The sequence below is a fragment of the Sturnira hondurensis genome, unplaced genomic scaffold (genome assembly GCF_014824575.4).
Source record: "Sturnira hondurensis isolate 20B ecotype Veracruz unplaced genomic scaffold, ASM1482457v3 Scaffold0001872, whole genome shotgun sequence".
In the NCBI taxonomy this organism is placed as follows: Eukaryota; Metazoa; Chordata; class Mammalia; order Chiroptera; family Phyllostomidae; genus Sturnira; species Sturnira hondurensis.
In genome coordinates, this window is record NW_028074503.1 from 23,992,786 (window position 1) to 24,014,819 (window position 22,034).

The 22,034-nt window shown below is 51.2% G+C and overlaps 1 protein-coding gene across 2 annotated transcripts in view; it reads right to left on the minus strand.

The window, feature by feature from the left end:
• Window positions 1-4,958: 4,958 nt before the first annotated feature.
• Window positions 4,959-22,034, minus strand: part of MYO5B (myosin VB) — a 254,815-nt gene continuing 237,739 nt past the window's right edge. For both annotated transcript variants that reach the window (XM_037034115.1, XM_037034116.1), the window contains 10 exons: window positions 20,079-20,277; window positions 17,415-17,508; window positions 16,310-16,453; window positions 13,510-13,661; window positions 12,113-12,202; window positions 10,920-11,070; window positions 9,302-9,587; window positions 8,435-8,609; window positions 6,996-7,076; window positions 4,959-5,295 (listed from right to left, as the gene is read on the minus strand). In XM_037034115.1, coding sequence (XP_036890010.1) covers window positions 5,143-5,295; window positions 6,996-7,076; window positions 8,435-8,609; window positions 9,302-9,587; window positions 10,920-11,070; window positions 12,113-12,202; window positions 13,510-13,661; window positions 16,310-16,453; window positions 17,415-17,508; window positions 20,079-20,277 — 1,525 coding nt within the window. In that variant the 3' untranslated portion in view covers window positions 4,959-5,142. The remainder of the gene's footprint in view (window positions 5,296-6,995; window positions 7,077-8,434; window positions 8,610-9,301; window positions 9,588-10,919; window positions 11,071-12,112; window positions 12,203-13,509; window positions 13,662-16,309; window positions 16,454-17,414; window positions 17,509-20,078; window positions 20,278-22,034) is intronic.

Genomic DNA, 22,034 nt, shown 5'->3' on the forward strand with positions numbered 1-22,034 from the left:
CCCCTTCTTTCTTCTTTTCCTTGTTCTTTTTAAATTCTTACCCACGGATACATTTTTATTGCTTGTAGAGAGAGAGGAAGGGGGAGAGGGAAAAAAAAACACCAATGTGTGAGAGAAACATCGATCTATTGCCTCCCTTCCATGCCCTGACTAGGGATCAAACCTGTGACCTAGGCCTGTGCCTTGACCAGGGATGGAACATATAACCTTTTGGTGTATGGGACGATGGTCCAACTGAACCACCTGGCAAGGGCAGAGGCACCTTCTTTACAGCTTTAGTTACAGGGCTTCTCCATTCAGCTAGATTTCAGGTGATTCCGAATAATGGTGGTTCTGTGATTTTGATGTGGTTGCGAGAGGACATGAGAGGTTCTGAGACCACATTTACCTACGCCAAATCTTGATCAGAAGTCTCCATTGAGGTCTTGAGGGTAAGCCTCGACCTCCCCAGGTATGAAGTAAAGGCTTTTCTGAAGAGAGGCAGTTTTCCATCAGCCGCCCAGAGAAGAGGTGAGCTCATCCTGAGGTTGGGAGTTGGAATAGAGAGGGAACTTTTCACTGACCACCAACCACATCGTGAGCATTTTCTGTACATCAGAAAATATTCCACTAGTGGATCCTAATGATGGGTGTTTAAAGGCACCATCTCTAGAGAGAGACATCTTTGTACATAGGGCTGGTTATGTGCACTTTAAATCAGATTACCAGGTGGTTTTGGTGGGTGTTCCTTTCACGTTTCCCATATTGATATTCAGATTCTAGGCTCTCTGTTGTCCCACTGGGCAGTTTTTCTCTCTCTGCTAATTCTATCCATCTTAATTACTAACGTCTTAGAGAGATGTTAGGGAAAGTCTTCCCTCCTCTTAAGGAGGATCTTCCTGATCCTTGGTCTGTTGCTCTTTCATATGAATTTTAGAATTACTTTGTCAATTTTCACCAAAGAACTATGGTGATATTTTGATTTTTAACTTATAGGTTAACATTGGGACAATTGACATTTTTGTGGCACAATGCAGCAAATTACTCTTGAAATAGTTCTCCAATATTTTTATATCATTTTTAGTTATATCAATTCTTACACACAGGTCTTGTAAATAATTTCCCACTGATTTTCAGTGTCATCTTTACCACATGCAAAGTTATACATAGAACTTTTTTCCCACACCCAAACTGCTTGTTTGAATTCTGTAGCTTTAAAGTAGCTTCTCCCTAAGTCTCGTTATCTCGTAGGGACTGTGACCTCCTCTGCAACTTTTGCAGGCTATAGTTTGCCATCCTGTGGTTTAAGAGATCATGATGCGTGTTTGAATATGGGCCCAGAATGTTTCCCAAGAAAGCATGAAAAAATAACCTTTTCAGCTACTGTGTAGCTATAGAGTTTTAAATTACATTTAGATTTATCATAGCACTTTATTTATTCAAAAGTACTTCCACAAATTCCTCTCCATAGATGAATATATTACAGTGACCAGTGCAAGAATTTTTCTATAAACAAATGGTATAGTTTACAGATTTGTTCAAAATGGACCAATATTTGTTAGTATTTCTTCTATGATGTTAGATTCACCCCTGAACATGTGCACCCCTGCAGAGAGGCAGTCTAAATGTCACCTGGTGGCCCAGTGTCATGGCCAGACCTAGGTCATTCTCCAACAGCACAACTTCAGAAAGTACTTCCATACATTTCTGATGGATCCCCTTCATTAGAGTTTTTTCAAAGAAAAACAGTCTTTAGTATTAAAAACCTTTGTAAGAAGATTAAAAAGTCTTATGTTTCATGTTTCAAGTCTTATGTTTTATTGTCCTTGGCATCAACCTCTGTTTTTCTAATTACTCCCTAATTCTCTAATCACGGCAACAATGTGTATAAAAAGTGAACAAAGGCTTTGGTTTGGCTCATGCAGCAAACTAGGGAAACTGACTGCAGAGAAATATTCTAGAGGAAAAACTGCAGGGCCCTGCCCCATGCTGCCCCATTTTAATAACTCTTTAGTCGTCGTACGGTCACTACACAAGGGTGTCGGTGCAGGGCACCCTTGCTGCCTCAGAATTAGGTCAGCTGCATGAAAAAAACTAAACTTACCAAAGAAATGGACTCTAACTTATTGATCACTATAGTCTTAGTGCATTAAGGTTCTAAGTAAATATTTGAGAAGAGACTCCTATTGACGTGCTCCATGGAGAGGGGAAAATGTCTGCGCTCCTTTGGGTCTCACTGGCTTGCCGGGTGCTGCCACCGTGTCTGCCCTAAGGTGTGCTGGCACAGGGAGCGTGCGTGTTGGTGACGTGCTTGTCTGCTTTGGCAACAATTATGAATGTAGCACACATGCTACAGGCAGACAGGTAGGTCCCACATAATACTTAAAACCTAAATTGGTTTTGATTAGGATAATCTTTAAAATGCTTCTGATGTTTCAAAAGACAAAACTCCACCACGATGTTACGTCGAGGAAGACTTAGGTTAGAGAAAGAAGTGATAAGTGAGTTATCTTACTGCTAAAGGCACATACTGAGAAAGTGTCAACTAAATAATACATATTAAAAATATATAGATATCCAGGGCAGAGTTTAAACTTTTATGTTGAATTATTTAAATTAAAAATCACTGATTTCATGAAATTGGAAAAAGTTTGAGTTGAACTGACTTAAAAATGCAAAAAATATAAATGTTAACAAAGGGTTATTAAAGCTTCCCTATAAATGTGTCTTCCAGACTCTGTTAGGTTAGCTAGGGCAGATACGAACGTGAAGTAACCAGTTAGTGGTCTGTAAAAGACTTGTTTTTAAGTATGTATGAATTAAGTAGCTCCAGTGAAATAACTTTATATTTTGGAACAAGAGAACCAAATCGGCCCTCTCTCAGGCTAAGTAGAGGACTGTTGGTAAGTTTCCTCCCATTTATTCTAGTGGCCAAGCATTTATTCAGTGAGTCCTTGGCCCCCAGTGGTTAACCAGTAGCAGCAGAGAGGTGGTGACCCAAAGAGGTGGAGAGGAGGAGGGTATAGATGGTGCAGGAGGACAGCGAGCTGTTTCGAGTACAGAATCTCTGCTTCCAAACTCGTGAACACTCTCCCAAGCCGTTTTTGGTTATCCTGAAGATTACGACAGTCCTTACTGAGTTCATGAGACTCAGTTTTGAACTACAGTGCAGGAAAAAGTAAGTTATACTTTATAAACAACTTTAAATAAAGAGGGAGCCACAGACCCAGCCATCTTTAGAGTGGCCTTCCACAGTCAGTGTGTGGGTTGAAGGGCTGTGTCCTGGGTGCCAGATTATGTACCTAACTGTGAAAGAAAGCACAGCTCAGGACCGACTCTGAGAGAAGCCAGGGTGGTGAAGGTGGCCGGCAGGAGAGGGGGCACTGCTGATGGCAGATGTGGACGGTGTGGGCAGCAGTCTGCCCAGCTGCTATGCCTTTTTCTGCCCGGTGGGTGAGGAAAATGACCAAGAAAGCCGCGCCGCAGGAGCAGAGTGCACACGATGGTTCAGGGCTGGGAGTGTGGGGCCTTTTGAGTGGTCGTGTGAAAGAAGGTGGAGTGTGTGTGGCAGGGTGTTCCAGGTGTGACTCGTGGAGAAATCTTGACTCAATGCAGGGGCTTAATGATTCACAAACACCATCTGTTCATGTCGTGGAAACAGCATGCTGTTACCTACTGGAAGTATGGAAAAATGGTAAAAATTGTGTGTAAAGAACAGGTAGGGTTTTCTAATCGAATGCCTGCTTTTGAAGAGATGAAGAAAAATTTGTGAAGGCAGCAAACATATAGCCAGGTCAGGTGGCTCAGTTGGTTGGAGCACTGTCCCGTACACCAAAAGGTTGCAGGTTCGATTTCTAGGCAGGACACATACCTTAGGTTGTGGGTTTGGTCCCTTGTCAGGGCACGTACGGAGGCAGCCCACTGATGTTCCCCCCCCCATTCCTCTCTAAAATCAACAAACATATCCTCGGGTGAGGATTAAAAAATGAATCAGCAGACATCTAAAATGTGTTGTGATATTGTCACCAAATACTCTTAATTTTTATTTCAAGGCAGAGATATTTATGATCTTTATGTGGTGAATTTGAAAAATGTTGAAAATAACAAAAGGGAAAGTTGACATAAGTTATTCTTTCTTTAAAAAGAACACACACACACACAGAAAACCACAATCTTTCAGATAGTAACTTAATCCCTGACCTCTGTTTTAGAAAGGTTTGTCCAACAATCTGATTCTCAAGAGGGTTTGTTTTCCTTACTATTTTGGTTATCTGGACTTACCAGTGCAATAAGTGATGTTCTCGTTGGAGGTTTAATGGCATTATGGAACTAAAGGCTTTTATGCTGACCTGGTTGGTTTTTAATCAGTGAATAAAACTAGAATCATTATTCCTTTCTAACTATGAGCTTACACAGATTTCTGTCGACTTAGTTAAATACACAGACCAGTGCTGGAAACGTTTTCTTCTCACTCACATTTTTCACTTTGGACAGCAGCCTTTTTAGCATAACTTCAGGAAACTCAGGACTACACAAAAGGGTTTGTGCACATCAGGAACTGTGTCATCTAATCTTGCTTCCGAAACCAGTGCGCAGACCATCTGAGCCAGACATCAGTTCAAGCACTGTCTCTGAGTCCCCAGGCATTAAAAACGCCTTTGGGCAACTTCTCACCGGGCCCAGGCCTGTGAGTGTCTCCTTCTGAAGACATTTCCCCCCCCACTCATTCACACCCACAGTCTGTGGACCTGGGAGGTGTCACACTATCTGATAGTGTTAGGGTCTTAGCACCATTGTTTGTTAAAGATTCTCGGAAGGCAACTTATGTGACTTACGTTTTTTCATACTTTGTATATTCGTCAGATCAAAACTAGGCAGTTTCCATTTTATAGACTGGCACCTTTTATATGGTCATGGGGACTGCTGGTGGTGTAGATTATGATGTGTATTTGTTTATACTGAAATCATACTTAAAAAAATCACATTTCAAGTGTTTTTATTCTGAGCAGTAGGTACAAAAAATAACGGCAGATGTCTAATTCTGTACAGGCCAGCACTCCGCCCATCCCCTCGGTCTCCGATCCGGCCTGCTTTCACGGACTTCACTGTGCACCCCCTCCTTGCTCTCCCCGGCAGCCGGGCCCAGGTTGGAAACGTGCGTTCTCAGACTTCAGTGAGGAAGTCCAGATTGAGACACGCTGGGATGTGGATTGAGTCCATGGTCAGAGAGGACGGGTTGAAGGGGAACAAGACGGGAAACATGTGCTTGTAGTCTAACAGCAGCTGCTGAGCATCGTTCCGCTCCTGCAGTTGTGCCTGTGGGGGGACAGGACCACGTGAAACACTCCTGCGCTCTCTGCAAGCCTGTGCAGGTGAACTCAGAAAAGTGGCACGGTGCGTGGGGATGGTCCTGGTAACGGGGCAGGACTGCAGGAGCCGGCAGTCTTCCCTCCCCCCGAGGTATTCAGCAGTGAGAGAAGCTGGTTTAGGCTTGTTGGAGGTCAGATGACTGACCTCCCTCCTAATTTTAGCATTCTTTAAAAAATTTTCCATCTAAGGGAGAAGAGAAGATACATTTCGGGTGGAACTCATGTGGCGAGGCAGTGCGTCGGAACGGTTACGGCTGTGACACGGAAGGCAGATGCCCTGGGCAAGTGCCTGACCTTCCTGTGCCTCACCTTCCTCATCTTGGGGATGCAATGGAGAGAGTGACATCTCAGGAAATGGCAAGGTGGCAGAATGAAATAGAACGCAGATCATCTATATGCTACCCACAAAGTCTCACTTTAGAGACACAAAGAGATGGAAAGTAAAAGGGTGGAAAAGATTCTCAAAGCCGACATCTCTAGCCCATGCCACCCAAGCAGATGGCTTGCTCTGATGACAATGTGTAGTCATCCTCCATGAGGTCTGTGCAGATACAGAAGGGTGACATGGACTGCTCCGACCTCTCCTCTGAGCACTGTCTGGGGAGCAGTCAAACATATAGCTATAGTTGGAAAACCAAAACAATGTGGTAGAATTGCCGCGTGTGACACTGACTGGTGAGGAAGACTCAGAATCTTGTGTGATGTCTTCAGCGACTATCTGACCACTCCACTACCTTTCTCCTCTGTCCTTAATTCAAACCTAAACTTGGACTTGGCAAGTATCCTGTCACCTCTGGTCTGAATTCTGTTCTTATAAACAGCACCCTTGTCAATTTATAAGCAGTTATATTGAAAACAATTAAGACTTTCTAAACTTTTACAATGTACATAAACCAAAGTACAAGTCAGTTGTGGGTCAGATATTTCAGTGGCTTCTTTTCTGTCACCCAACTCTGCCTCCCCTTCCAGCAGCTGTGTGTCCTCCCCCCTCCCCCCGCTTCCAGCTGAGGTGTCCTTGAGGACGAGTCTCGGCCTGGGTCTCTACTGCCCCTGCTCGTCTTTCCCACTGTGCCTGAGAGAACAGCTTGATCTGACTGACCTCTTCCCTGGCCTTCAACCTGTATTCTCCACTTACACGCCCTGCTAAAATGCATTCATTCTTTCCCCCTTTTCATGCCCTGATGGCTTCCCCCATTTCTTTTTATCCTTATTTTGTGTAGCCATCAACTCTCTGGCTGTAGAGGCTGTTTGTTTAAAAACCTGAGAATGTATTAATGTCTCAAGGTGCTTCCCACACCCAGTGGAGACATGTGCACTGTTGAAATCATCCCAACACGACTCTGATCAGGCACGGTCGGCTCCAGGCGCACTAGAGGGTAGGCACACAGCCAAAATCACCTAGCGCTTGGTGTGAGGAAGCTCATCTTGAAGTAAAAAATGTCTGTCATCTTAAGACAGATTTAAATATTTCTTTCAAGCATATTCTTAAGAGCAAATGTTATAATTCTTACAGAAAAGATTTAAGAGCTCAAACTGTTCTCTTGAGAGAACATTTCTAGGTCCATTCCTGAGTAGGGCTGGTACTCTGCTTGCCTGGTGAGTCTCACTTGGTACACAGCTCAGTTACATGCCGGTGGCAAAACTCACCTGGATTGTTCGTATGAAGCCCACTGTCACTCGCTCTTCAAATTCATTCAAGGGAGTGTAAAGGTTTAAAATTTTTACAATCTGTTGGAATAAAAGAAGTTTAGCAAAGAGCTAAAATGAACATAGGAGAGCCTTTGAACTTTAAAGGCCACATGATATTGACACAAGAGTCCAGCCCTCGTTGGGCAGGACCCCCTGCTCAGGGGTGGACTGGCGGGTCACAGCCCTGCCCGGCAGAACTGGGCCTTCTTCCTTCCACATCCCTCCCTCCCGCCTGCCCGCCCCCCTATGCTCCCTGGCTTAGAAAATGAGGGTTTTAGGAAACCTGACATCCTCATCCTCTTATCTACTGGTCATTTAAAGGTTTCTTCAGACCTTAAGTACTGGGGATCTTACCTTAGACATTAAGGTCTTGTTTAACTGCACCTCCCTACCTCCCATGACTCCCCCCAAATCACAAAAGGAACAGATTTTTTTCTTATTTGGAGGATAATCTTATTCCTAATCTTATTTGAAGTAGCCTGTCCAAATGCAAATCATTGCCAGATGCATTCTGGATAGATAATATATTTCCAAGGGAGAATAAAAGTTTGAAAATTTTCAGTACATTTGTAGAAGGGAAGCGGTTTTCTTAAGAGCTTGGTCTTTTACCTTTTAATAACTGGTGGAGGAGGGTAGGGAAATTGTTTACTTTGCAATGCTGAGTTTGGATTTTCGTTGTTCTTTAGGTGCTGGAGAGGGAGAAGTTCCATGATGTAATTTAGGAAGTCTGCTTTCCTGTGCTGGTCTCATTTTGTGAGACCACCTGTGGTGGCCCATTTCTAAACAGGTACACACCCTGGGCGGGGGGGTCAAGGTCACCCTGTGTGTGGACAGGACTCATCTTTCTGTACAGGAGTAATGTCTCTGCAGCCAAGTCCGAGGATGCATACGAGTTGGGAGGAAAGGAGAGGGACACTTAAATGCCCCTGGGTGCTTCATGGTTTTATTGAAAACAATATAAATAAATTCTAGGTTAAAACTGACCATAATGAAATTATAGTTGTAAAAAAAGCCATTTATTTAATACCAAATGCCTCATGCTGCTAACTTCTGAAAACATTTAAATTTCTAGGTGAGAAACATTCCAGAATTCATTGTGTTTAAAAAATGTTTATACCGCAAGGTTGGTGTTTTCTGGGTTTACTACCTTACCTAAGTGAGCATCGGGAAGCAGAGAAAGTTAGTGGGAAACAGTGGCATCTCATTTCACTGACCACAGTGGTCTTTGGTTCATTTAGGGACAGTCCCTTGGCTGCAACTTGAGAATTTATCTTCAGGTGTATAGAAAGGCTGGAAGTGCACCCCCCCCCAAAAAAAAAACTCACTGGCAAGAACAGACCAGAAAGAAGCTGGTCTTGCTCCCAGCCCCCTGGTGATGTCGTGCGCAGGGACTGTACCTGCTGAGTGCTGAGCGAGGTGCAGAGGGAGCAGATGGCCTCGGCGTCCTCTGGGGTTTTCTTCTTCAACTGCAGGAGCTGGGCTGCTTGGATCAGAGGCTCCATGGTCTGAACGACCCCGCTCTGGTGGAGGTTTCTTCCCCGAAGCCACTCCTCCAGCTGACTGATGTTGTACCTTAACCAGAGGTACAAGCGAGCCTATTAAGCCGGCCTCCTCCTGCACTGGGATGCGCACACCCGTCCTGTTTATCTGGCAGCCTCGCCTTCCCACCAGAACCATCCACAGGGGCCCCAGCTGAAAAGTGCTGGACACTCAGTAACTTGTTATGAGTGAAAGGGTGCCTCAAATCACAAGATGAAGTACCTGAGGGGTCTGTAGAAGTTAATGGGGAACAGACGTATTAAATGTGTTGAATTCAAACAACTAATATTTAATGTTCACAAAATACAGGGTGGGGGTAAAAGTAGGTTTACAGCTGTATGTGAATTTATTCTTGTATTATTGTTTATTAATTATTGTATTTTCCACATAAACAACTGGGAACCCACTCTGGCCCCACCCTGTATTTATACTTCTACATGAGCCTTCCTGGCACTTAGCTCAAAGAGAAAAGTCGATGAGCTGTCCATCCAGATTGTGTTTACAGTCTAAGTTAGAGTACGTAAATGTCTCTAAGCCTCGAACTAATCTTTTACCAAGTCGCCATCTCAGTGTTTGGAGAATTCCACCCACACGTAAAACAGCGATGGATTTGGCTGCACACCGACTGTGAGAGGCCTATCAAGCCAGACTGGGATTTCATGTTCACAGGTGCCTCGCGCTCCAGCCCCAGCTGGTGTGCGCAGGTGCGCCGGCGCCCCTCCTACCTGAGCTGCATGCCTGTGCTCCACGAGCAGACGTCCTTCCGCAGGAGAAGGTTGTTGAGCGTCACCGCAGTGACCATGTAGAAGAGCTGTTTGAACACCTGCAGGACGATCTCAGGGTCCAGGCCCTGGTCACACATGGTCACATGAAAGGCATTCATCTGGCGGATGACGGCTTCCAGGCAGTAGGAGTTCTCCCCATCCACCATGCTGGAGGAGCGCTTCCGGTAGCCCGTGGGCTTCATGCCAGACAGGCCCTGGATGCTCTCATTTTCCAGCATGGCTGAAACTGAAGGACAGCATCATGACAGAAGCTTGTGTGTTCCCCAGAGGACTGTTTCTGGACCGTTCGGGTCCTCCAGTACTCAGGGCTTTGGCAAGGATACTGTCCAGAGGGGCTCAGGGTCGACAGGCCCCCAACTGAGAGCGTTCAGCAGAGAATTTCTAATGTGCTGGTCTTTATATGGAATAAAGTAGCTGTTGACCAAACTTTCATTTAAATGTACCAACTCAATATGGACTGGATTCTGTGCTAAGACTCCACCGTCTGAGAACTGAGAAACTGGAATGTGCAGGCCCTGCCCCCGACCCTGGACCCAGAGGTCCTGCACCTGTCCAAACAGCTCTTCACCATGAGCCACTGACCACGTGGCTGGTGTCATCATCACCGCACAGCACTTGACTATGTGCCAGGTACTTCATGGTCAGCATTTACTTTTCCGACAACCTCTTTGCTGATGAGGAAATTGAAGCATACAGAGGTTAAATAACTTGTCCAAGGGCACACCACTAGGAACTGACAAGGTCAGCATTTAAACCCAGGCCTGTCCGACTCCAGAGCTGATGCTGTTATTAACTCACATTATTCTGGTTCATGAGTATCCCAGTTTGCCCTGTGTCTGGTGAGACTAAACTGGTGTCTCACAAGAAAATTTTCAGACTGGAAGAAGGATTTAGAATGAATCTTATCTCCCCGATATATTTCTGCATGATGCATGAAGGACTCTGTCCTCCTTGGAATTCATTTCTAACCTACTTATGTTGCAAGAAGCTCCTGGGAAAGCATTTCCACCCGAGCCTACATGGAGCGGTGAGTGTAATTTTTGTTGTGCCTTAGGACAGAACTGCTCTTATGATTCAATCCTGGTTTCATGTTCCAGGCCCACATGCGCTGCTCTGGGTGAAGTGAGTGTGCAGTAGTTTTTACTGTGCAAGCGCACGCCACTCCTTCCCTGCACGTGAACACACGCAGTGCTTTCCACTTTTCATGAACTAAGTATCTACATGAGCAAGAGGCTGATATATTTTTTACTGTATATTATTTATACCTTACAAATTTATCACCTACGGAAATTAGTTTTGGGAAAAATAATATACTACAGAAAAAGAGATAAAGGACAATGATCTATATTCTCACCTCCCAAGCACTATGTATTTTGATGGGATGGTATTGAAAATTTCATAGCTCTTCCTGAGCACACAGCCCACAACCCCCTGGAGAGGCCCTGGCTTTTCAAAGGCTGTGCCCCGCATGCCCAGTTCTCAAAAGCAGAGCTTACCACATCTTCCCCTCCCATCAGACCCCAGGACCAGTGCTGGAGAGCCCCTGCCGCCGGCTTACCTATCATAGGCTGCAACATGCCCTCGGCGATTTTAATGAGCTGCTGGTAGATCTGGATGGAAAGGTCACTCAGCACCTGGCGGTATTCGGTGAGGTCGAAGTTCTTCAGACAGTGCTCATTCTGCTTGGTGGAGTTCTGAGTCATGAAGCCCTGCAGAGGGAGAGGCTTGCTTTACTGAGGCTCTGTGGTTGGTCCAGCTTTGCCGGGGTTCGGGGCCTCCAGGCTCCTTCGCAATGCCCTGTTTCTCTCTCTGTGTGTATGTGACTTTTGGGAGGACCCTGTCATTCATGCTCCAAAGAAGGTAAGACTGACTGGGACGGAATGTCCTTTCACTATCTCAGGCAAAGGGCTCTGTCAAACTAGTGCTGGCACAAAAGATGGAAGGGTGGAGAGTGAGCTGTGTGAAAGGAAAGTCGAGGAGACCTGCAGGGACTGGAGCGGGTGTGTCTGGCACTAGCTGGGCTCTTACTAGTGAACTGAGAGTGAAAACACACTGTGTGCTCCTGGGCTGTGGGGTTGAGTGCAGAGCATGGGGGGAGTGTTCCCAGGAATCGGTGCAGGGAATGGTGCATGCCGGGTGAAGCTGGGCCTCAAGCCAAGGAGTCAGGTTTGGTGAGAAGCACAATGCTGGGCCTCAAGGTCAGTTTGTACAAGTGTCATTGATTTATGCTGCACCTCTTTCTTGCAGCCACCTCTCTGGGCTTTAAAATGGACACACTAATCGGTTGGCTTTGGAGATGGTCCCACACGCTAGCTGAGTGGGCTTTCTCCCAGCCGTCAGTGAAATGGGCCTCTTCTAGGGCTGCTCCAGACGTGCAGAGGCACAGGGTTTCCCTGGAGAGTCCCAGGCGCTCTCAAGGGGGACTGTGCCAGCTCCTTTCCTCTTCTACTTACTCGATTCAGGGTGCTTTCTGGGGCCCGGGGTCCTTGGGGCCCACCTCATTCCTGCTTCTAGCTACCAGGTATAGTGCAATGTGCCCACGGCCTGAGACCCCCGAGTGGCTGCACAGGCCTGGCCCCGCTCCTGGGGAGAAGCACATGCGGACTGAGCAGGCTGCCGGGGTCTGCGGTGCTCTGAGCTGGGCCGCGGGCCGCCATCCCAGAAATGTGGTCCGGGCTGCAGCAGGGTCTGGAGCCCCTGGCCAGCTTCTACACGGACTGTGGAGGGTTGGGCTTCCCCCTCAGCACTCACCTCATCCCCACTGTACTGCTTCAAACAGTGAAGCAGGCGGCAGGTATTGGAGAGCCAGAATGAGGTCATCTCAAAGTCATCATTGTGCTTCTGTGAAAAGAAGATGACATTCCTTCTCGTGAGTTGCAGTTCCCATTTGGTTAAGTGCGACCAGGTGCCTCTCCATGTTCGCCACTTGTACCCACCATGCCCCAAGCAGACCTGAGGGCAGGCAGGCACTTGCCAGTCACAGAAATTAGCCCCACTGCCTGGAGGCCATGTTACCATCCCTCCAGGACTGGGGATGGCACCCAGGTACCTCCTGCTGGTCCCCTGACCAGTGGCACACACTCTAGTGGCTTTAACTCTGAAAAATGGCCGCAAACCGTAACTAAATGAGAAAGGTTGCTCAACAGCCCTCACAGCTACGAGGTTGTTTCCGTGCTACAGCTAGTGACTTTGTGGAACCTCTTCTGTCAGTAAACATTACCACAGTGTAAATACCAGATGAGGCTCGAGTTGCAAAGACCGTGTCGCAGGAACAGAGGGACAGGTGGGGCTGGGTGTGCCAATGGAGCCTGGTGATGAGGAAGGCTTCCCTGAGGAGGGGACATTTGAAATCAGCCATGGATGCACCTAGCCTGGCCCAGGCCCCCAGCTGGAGCTCAGGGAAGAGGTCAAGGCAGGAGGCACAGATCTGAGTGTGGCCCACACATGGGTGTGTGTTTGGGGCTGGGAGTGGAGGAAAGTACCTCCAGAGCCCACGGCAGGGAGGAAGGTATGGCTGCAGGCCCGGAGCCCTGTGAACCCAGGGGTTACAGGCTGACTGTGGCATGCTCAGGGAGGCGGCGGGACTGAGCACACTCAGTGCTTCCCTGGATGGCTGGCACCCTGAAGTGGCAGCACGTGTAAGAACAAGACGACGGTCACTCAGGGTAATATGTGGGGTCTGGGCCTGCTGGGAGGTATAAAAACATCTGGCTCCCAGCCTCTGGCCCTCGGTGGGCCAGGCCTCACCTGCCTTCAGGTGTCACTCCTGATCCAAGTCAGTGTCCTGTGCGTGCCCTGGCCTGCAGGCCCACAGCCCCCGTGGGAAGGTCTCAGGGAGCGTCTCTGTTCAGGTTGGTCCCCTGACCACCACTTTGGTTGGCTGAGAATGGGTGAGGTTCCCAGCAGCTCAGCAGGGAGCAGCTGGAAAGCTGCCCTGGACTTCTGGACTTCCTGCCACGTCTGAGCCTGAGCTTCCTTCTCTGGGCAGGGGACCACCCCACTACAGGGTGAACTGCTGCTGTGTTTCTGTCATTTACCATCAGAGACTTTGACTTGCTACTGCAAAACCCAGACAGGAAGAAGCGATGGCATGGTGTGTGCTCCACTCAGTCCCCCGTGGACCGCCCCCTTTAGCATGGGGCACTGACCTTGAGGACTTTCTTAATGCCGTTGATGGTGGAGGTCAGCAGGGAGTGCACCTTGAGGTCATCGTTGATGTAGTCCGCGTGCCTGATGCACATGTAGAGGATGTAAGCAGGGAGACAGGGCACCGTGCCTGCCAGCGCCTGGGGCTTCAGCTCTAGCGGCAGCAAACAGCAAGGGTTAGGTCTACAGTGATGCTCGGGGCGTGAGAACCTGGCCTGAGGTGCAGCTGTTATCAGGATCTTCCTTGGCTCACCTGAGAGTGGCCACTCATGGAGGCTTGGCAGGGAGTAGGGAGAAGCTGTGTCCTTCCTGGGGGCCACAGACCCCTCTGACCCTGACTATTGTAGTTCCAGAAACTAGTTAAAAACCCCGGATGGACAAAAACATATTCTCGATCACCTTGCCTACATGTTAAAGCAGGTTCCTAATGCTTTGTCCGTACAGCATGGAAGAAAAGAGCCTACAGGCTGCTCCCTGCTGGAATCGACACATGGAGGCCACGGTATTCACCAAGAGGTCTGGGACCAGGGCACATTGAGGACGGGAGCTGGGCTCGAACTCCCAACAGCATTTGCTATTCTGGGCACAAGGGGCTCTTCAGCGTCAGGAAGGTGAGGGCTGCCCCAGGAGAACCTGGTAAATCGCACATTCCCAAAGACAGGGCCAATGTGCGGGCGGCGGGGAGCCTACAGCAACCTCCAGCCCGCTTGGCTGTGTGCTTAGGAATGGTGACCCTGGCAGCGCCTGCCTGCCCAGGCATTCTGAGAGCTGATCAAGCCACAGGCTGCTGGCTGGCCACTGTCTCCCCTCTGCAGTGCCACCCTTGACAAGGGTCTCACCAGCCTCTATCTTGGTCAGCACTAACTTGGCTACAGTCTGGGGTGGCTGCTCCTCCAACCCCCTCCCTCGGCCCCACCAGGTGTGTTCTCGCAGGACTCCCCGAAGCTGCAGACACCCACTCAGCCTCCATCCTTTCTTGCCAAAGCCCCTGGAAAGCCAGGGCGGAGCTGCCAATTGTTTTCCCTCCCAGAGTAAGCAGGTGAGGCAACCAGCCAGGCAGAGAGCCCTGAGTGGGGATAGGATTCCGAGGGGGAGGGGCCTGGCACTAAAGAAGGCAGCAAGGTGAGAAGGGGCTGGGGCCTGGGACAGCCTCAGACCCCAGGTGAGCTCACTGTGGCCCAGCACGGTCTCCCCAGCCCTCGCTCTTCACTGGTTACCTGCACTCCCAACCTCGGCCCAGCCCAGGCCTCACGAGTTATATCTCCAGATTTCGAGGGGTGGTCACCCCATCCCCCACCTGCAGGTGGGCCAGGAGGAGGAGAAGGGGCAACATCCTCAAGTTTTCTGCCAGGGTGACCCTGGGACAGGGCTGGGGTGTACTTCCAGCATCTCCAGTTGGTACTTGAGTTTCACTGTCCCCTGAACTACACCCAGCCCTTCAGGTTAAATGCTGAGTATGGGCCCTAATACTCTGGATACATGGTTAATGTTTAGGCAGCTCACTTTAGGCTCAATGGATGGCTGTGGTTTGGCCCTTGCTCTAACTTTAATGCCAGTAACATTTATTCAGGAAAATGTATTTGAGAACCCACACTTCAGCCTATAACTTCTTGCATCAAGCCGACCCAAGCAGAGACTGCAATCTGTCCAGCCTGGGGCATTCCATTTGCAAGTGTGGGCTGCGAGTCCCAGTTTCCCAGAGCTTGCTGGGTCCACCAAGCCAGGCATTAATTAGCACCTGGGGAGCAGGGACCATGGCAACTAGGGACCTAAGAGGTGGTCAGCACAGTCTTGACATTCACTTGGACAGGGTCTTTCGGAGGAAAGGTGGCAGGCTGCCGTGCTCAGGCAGCTCGGTAGGAGGTGGCCTGGCCTTGGGCCCCCACCTGTGGCACAGGAGGTCCCCATGAGGAGTGTTGTTTTTCACTCCATCGCTGTGAACTCTGGGTTTCACTCAAGAGAGATGAGTTGCCCATTGGCATTTGTTCAAGATGCAGCCTGTTTAGGGCAGACTGACGTGAACTGATGTCACACTGAACTGCTGGACAACTGTAGGGGAATTTATCCTTCCTGAAAAGAGCAAAATAGTCCACCACTAACAAGACCCAAGGCAAAGAGCTCACAAACACCTGTGCTAGGCCAAGGTCATGGTCCTTCTCCCTGCAGCCTGAGCCCTTAGCCCTGTGCTCAGCAGAGTGGGACCTCAGTAAACTGACATTTATCTAAAACAATGCTTACCTCTTTTATGAGCTTCCAATGCCCCTGCCAAAGCTACCACATTCACTTCCCACATTTGAGAAGGGTCCTGTGGCTTCCCCACAGCCCTGCCACTGTTCATTTCATGCACTGCGGGGGCGGGGGGGGGGCGGGGTCCGTATCTGGAACTAAGGCCCTGTGGGGAACAGAGGAGCAGCCCACCAGGAGGCCTCTCTCCTCTGAGGCTTGCCCAACAACTCTGCAGGCAGGTGGCTGCTGCCTTGGGCTGGGCAGCCAGTTCCCCGGGGGAAGATGGGAGTGCTGGAGCAGGATGCGGAATGGGCCCTGAGGCTCGGGAACCTGTACAAGAACAGACCAGACCCAGGGCTGGAGAGGAAAGCGGCTCCCAAGACCCCTGCAGGTCGGTCCCCCGAGGGCGGCCGCCACACCCACCCCAGTGTTAGCGTCACCCGGGAACTCACAGGTGTGTAGCAGCTTGAGGTGGTGGGTGAGGGGAGTGAGGAGTGGATAGGGACTGTGCAGGGGCGGGGGACAGTGGGAATGAGGAGACGGAGGGAGGGGGCGGGGGCCATTGAAGGTGCTGACCTGTCACCAGGTTCCGAATGAGGAGGGCCTCATCCTCCTTGTGGTACTCCAGCATGCCCTGGAAGTCCTTCTCCTTCCGCTGGACGGTGACCTGCCTGTTGAGCTCGTGGCGCCTCTTCTCACTCTGGGCTAGCGTCTGGATGGCTGAGCGGGGGAGACAGCTGGTTAAGGGGCGTGGGGCACACGGACACATTCGAGGACGGGGCTGCAGGTCTTCAAGACCGAGCAAGTACGACGTGGCACACACTTATGTTTATAAAGCAGCAGCTGCTCCTGCCGCCACCTGAGCAGTCAGGACAATGAAAACTCGAGGACAACAAAAGTCCAAAAATGGAGAGGGGGGGCTGAAACGGAGAGCCAGCCTGAGGCTGAACAGTACAGACAGCCCTACCCTCTTACAGCCTCCTCAGGAGCAGGTGCAGTTCAAAGAGGGCCCCTGGGAGGGGCGGTGCCCACAGGCCCGTGGGCAGATGCAGGCCTGAGGGAGCGGCTCTGGGGCTGAGGAGGAAAGGGGTGGGAGGTATGCAGGTGGGTATCCAAGTGGTGAGGTGGCCGAGGGCGTTCCCAGCAAGGTGGCATGTGCAAAGGGGGCGGGGACTCACACGATTAGTTTTACAGGAGAGTGTCAGAGGAAGAGAATGTTCTGGGTGTTGCTGAAAGAGCAAGTGAAATCTCTGTCTGACCAGGCTCTAGTCTGGAGCCTGCCACGTCCCTGTGTCTTTAATGCAGACTCCGGCAGACTGAGGGAGGTTGAGCTTGTGGTTGGAGGGGCTCACCCCCATGACTGTGCCGGCACAGGCACCAGGAGGCCGGGCAGGTGGGAAGAGCCCACGGGGGGAGGCAGGCCTGGCTCGGCACACCAGGGCCTCAGAAAACACACACTCACAGACACCTTACCTTCTAGGTCCTGGACTTTCTTCATGTGAATCTTCAATTGTTTTTTGAGTTTCTTCTCATTCTTTTCTAGCTTTTCTACCAGCTCTTTAAGGTCCTAAAAGCAGAAGGGCACAGTGTGAGAACTTTTCTGACCCCGCCCTGGAGGGCAAAGGGCAGANCCTGGCTCGGCACACCAGGGCCTCAGAAAACACACTCACAGACACCTTACCTTCTAGGTCCTGGACTTTCTTCATGTGAATCTTCAATTGTTTTTTGAGTTTCTTCTCATTCTTTTCTAGCTTTTCTACCAGCTCTTTAAGGTCCTAAAAGCAGAAGGGCACAGTGTGAGAACTTTTCTGACCCCGCCCTGGAGGGCAAAGGGCAGAATCCTTTAGTGCGGAGTGGCTGAGGCAGCCACCTGAGGTGGTGGTGGCTCTGTGACTGGTCCAAGGACCAGCCCCCTGCAGCTCACTTCTTCCTGGTCTGGACCCAGGAAGTGAGAGGTGGGTCGGAGTTCATTCTCACAATCCAGACAAACTCCTGGCTGTGGCTGCCTGGTGCTCTCTGAACCTCATGGTCATCTAGGCCATGTGTCCTCAGGCTGCTGTGCCAACCCCCAGAGCTGCAGCCAGGGGCATCCCAGGTGTGTGGACAGCGCCCTGGGAAGGAATGGACAGTGTGGCAGTTGCGGTGGGCGGGGGGTGAGAGCCAGCAGGCTGACGAGGTGACCTGGAGCCCAGAAGCAAAACGGGCCCCTGGTCCATGCCCTTCTGTGGCTGCTCGTCCCTAGCAGCCATGGTCACTGGAAGCAGTCAGCCCACTGAGCCCTGGAACAGCATTAATGCCACCCCTCCTCAAGCTGGGCATGGTCCTTCTCTGGCAGGAGGCAGGGAGCCCCATCACCATTCATCTCTGTGATGAGGAGTGCCGCTGGAGACAAGCAAATGTGCCACTGTGGGGCCGCAAACACCTGGGGGACAAATTTTGAAGGCTGGCCTACGGGAGAAAGTCTGCCAAATTCTCAACCTCAGGGCTGTGGTGTGGTGACCACAAACCCAGCTATAGACTCTGTCGAGGACTTGAGCCATTTACCCTCATAAAAAGAATGTAACAAAGCTTGTCCTCAGCAAATTTAGGACAAATGAAAGGCAACACAGTGCTGGCCACACTGGGTGTTGAACTTGGGGAGCTACTGAGACCCAAAGTCCTGGAAGCTAAAAAGAATGAGTTTGACTCACGAGGAATCTGGGAAACAGGTGGGTGAGCTGGGGACATCTCTAAGCTCAAGGTGCTGCTGGGAGACTGCCACACCCTCCCTCCCACACAGCCCTGTCAGTGTGCCAGGTGATCCCTTGGCTGGAAGCTGTTTGCCTGAATCCCCGTCACCTGGCCCCCTCAGGTGCCCAGCACCCCAGGAGGCCACATCCTCCCTGCGGGTGGCAGTGCTCAGCTGGTGGCCCACTGGAAGCACTAATGCTTGCTCACCTGGGGAGCAAAGAGCCCTGCCCAGGTGGCCCTGCTTGCGGGTCCAGCCTTGCCTGGGCCAACAGTGTGGACTGTGCTCTGGAAGCCTCCCAGCCGGCTGCAAGCCGAAGCTCTCCTCATCATCTTCATCCTCACCTGCCCACAGCCGGGCCTAGAGGGGCCCCCAGTGCTGACTCCTAAGCTATCCCGTGACCTCACGTGGTTCCTCCATGAGCACAACCGTCCTTGCAAGGGGTCACCCACCAGGCCACTTTACCAGTGGCCCCGGCCCCCAGGAGCACATGCCAGCAGAGGCCTCTCCCACACTGCCCCTTTCACCTGGCAGAAGCCAGTCCAGCAGTTAAATGCGTACACTCCTTTCCACAGAGCCACCTACTTAACCCCCTGCATATGGCAGACAGTGACATACAGATGGAGAGAGACAGAGGGAAGGGGGGCAGGCAGATGAGTTGTATACAAGTCCTATTCAGGGGCCTGGGGTCCAGCCCCACTGCCCAGGCATCGGGATTCAGTGAGCTGGCCACCCACACGGGGCCACCTGGTGATGAGGGAGAAATGCTCTGTAGTGGGTGGGCCTGCAGGCAGGTGTGGGCAATCCCTGCTGTGCCCCCCACTGGCTCCCTCAGCTCCTGGGCCACCCCACCCCCGACTTTTGCACTGTGCCTGTGTGTCCACGCCTCCCCTTCCTGCCTGTTGCCATGGGTGATAGCCCTCCACGCCTCCTGCCTCAGCTCCAGCCTCCTCTATGTGTCTGTCTTGTTTTGCAATACACATCAGTCCCTATAGAATCATGTTTTCAGAAATACGATCTTTCTGTTCTTTACATGTCTTATTTCTCCTCACCTGTAAGCTGAGGACAGACTGCCTTCCATTTCTCTGGTGACAGCAGGCCACCAACAGTCCCTCCCTTAATGACCCCTAGCCAAAGGAGTCCAACCACGCACACTGTATCTGGCCTGGCTGCGGGGTTTGTGTCCATCAGAGGCAAAAGCGACCCCGCATCAGTGCTGGGACGGGGCCTAAAGGCCTCCCCGCTGCCGCCCTCCCCACTCGAAGCGTGGCTCCGAGGCCCCAGACCTGGGACTGAGTCCGCCTTGACCCTCCAGCCCTGGCCCACACCAGTGTGGCACAGGCACGGTGCACCCACCTCGCCCGGCCAGTCTCTGACCGCACAGTGTACTTGCTGTTTTAAGCTGCCAGGTTTTGCGGAGGTGGGTGTGTGACGACAGATGGCTGAGATGTCTGCACATACTCTTGCTGGCTGGCTGGCTCATGTCTAGATTCTCTGTCCCTGCTCCTGGGCCAAGGACATGGACTTTGTCCATCTGGCTAATGGCCATCTCTGGTCCTGCTGTCTTCCAGAATGTGACTCCCTGCAGCTGGGATCCGCCGGGCAATGGCTACTCACCAGGTTCTCAGTGGTCAGCCGGGACATCTCCTGCTGGACAGCGAACTCCACCTGGGCCTCAGGGGAGAGCAGCAGCGTTTGGGAGAAGGCCTGCTGCTGCCCGTCCAGCTCCTCCTTCAAGGCCTCCACCTGGGTCCTGAGAGCCTCTGCCTCCTCCTCGTGTGCGCGGCTCTGGGCCTGCAGCTGGGCCTCCAGCAACCTGCACCAGGGTGAGGAGGGCAGCTGACCGTGGGGCAGGGGCCAGTGCCCCCGACAGACATGCAGCAGGGGAGTGGCCAGGCACGCAGCAGCAGCAACTGCATGAACCCCATGGGACAGATGCCGCAGGGCACAGACCTGCGTGGCCCATCTGGCAAACGGGCCAGCCTGTCCTCTCGGAAAGTGGGACACCAGGGCCAACCATGCAGCCCTGGTCCCGGGTCTTCTTCTTGACCCCCCCTCATTCTCTTGTTCTTCACTTTTGAGTATAGTCTGTTTCATCAGCAGAAATAAATTTCTTACAGCACCTTCTAAATAAAAGCCTCCACCTTTGCCTCCGAGCTCATGAGAATCTCAAGACAAAACTCTGGTAGACTGAAGTAATTATTTTCATATTCTCACTATAGCAGATTCTCTGCAGGTTTCAGAAAGGCAAATTATTACCCCCTTATTATTCTCAACACTGTTATCTCATTTTATCTCCTGCTTTAAAGAATCTCCCACCCTACCATCACGACAAGAAGCAGAGAGACCCAGAGGATGCTGGGAGAAGTCTCAGAAGTCTAAAAGGCCCAGGACCAGGGGCGCTGGCTACCTGGGCAAGGGCAAGAACCCAAGGAAGGTCCCTAACCAGCCCCCGCTTTGGGAAGTCACATGCTAACACGAGGATGGTACCATCTTCATGGGCTCGACCACCTGGGCAGGATTCCTGACCCAGCGAACGTCCCATGAAAGAAAGGCGGGAAGCTCTGGGTGGAAGGCGCCATCAAAGCTTCCTAAGCCGACCCCCCTGGGGAAACTCCACCCTGTCTCTCTCTGGGATGCGGGTGCAGGTGGTGACAGAGCTGGGCACAGAGTGGGGACTCGGAAGTGCCTAGCAGACCGCTCCTGGAGCCCCGGCCGCTCTGGGGGCAGGGAAGCAACGAGCCACCACGTTTTTGCAGCTCTGCTGTCGTTCTGGGACGTGATAGCTGCCACACGAGAGAAGCACGCAAGGGAGGGGGTCTCCACTGCCAACCCCCAGATGGAAGCAGCCACGTTTTCCATTGGACAGGTGGCTCCAAAGAGGCGCTGGGCGCCACCCTAGGCTCCCAGCAGCTACTCAACAAAGCAACGAGTGAAGGCCAAGTGGAAGGGTGGCGGAGTCCCCCACTCCCCACAGGCAGCGGTGGGAGGGTCGTGGAGCAGAATCTGGAAACTACGGCAGCGCTTCAGAGGACAAACAGCACTTGGAAACGTCCACCCTCAGCCACAGTGCACTCGTGTACTCACTAGGAAGTTAGATGTGACTTCCTGGAGAGGGCCCAGAATCAGTTCGTGGGTGTGAGTTTATGCTCACGTCTGTCCTGCTCTCCATGTAAACTGTGGGTGGGTGGCTTAGCCAGGGGTCTATGCAGGGTCGGAGAACCCCTGCCCAAGTGTTGGGCCAGACACCTCACCCTGCAGGTAAGAAAACGAAGGCTGAGAGAGCTGGAGGCCACAGCCAGCAGCAGAGCCAGGTCTCCTGACATAGAGGCCCGGGCTGGGTTTTGTTACCACATCCATTACTCAGGTGTCCGGCCCCAGCCAGCCTGCTGACAGAGAGCCACGGGGAGATGCCCGGCTTCACCTACGGGTCCCACCTTCCAATGAAACAAACTTCTTGATGGGACGGGAGTCTAATCTTATTGAATAATATGCATTATAATAGAAACAGCAGCTAATCTTTATTCCATGCTTGCAGCATGCCAGTCTCGTGCAAAGCGCCTTACCTGTGTT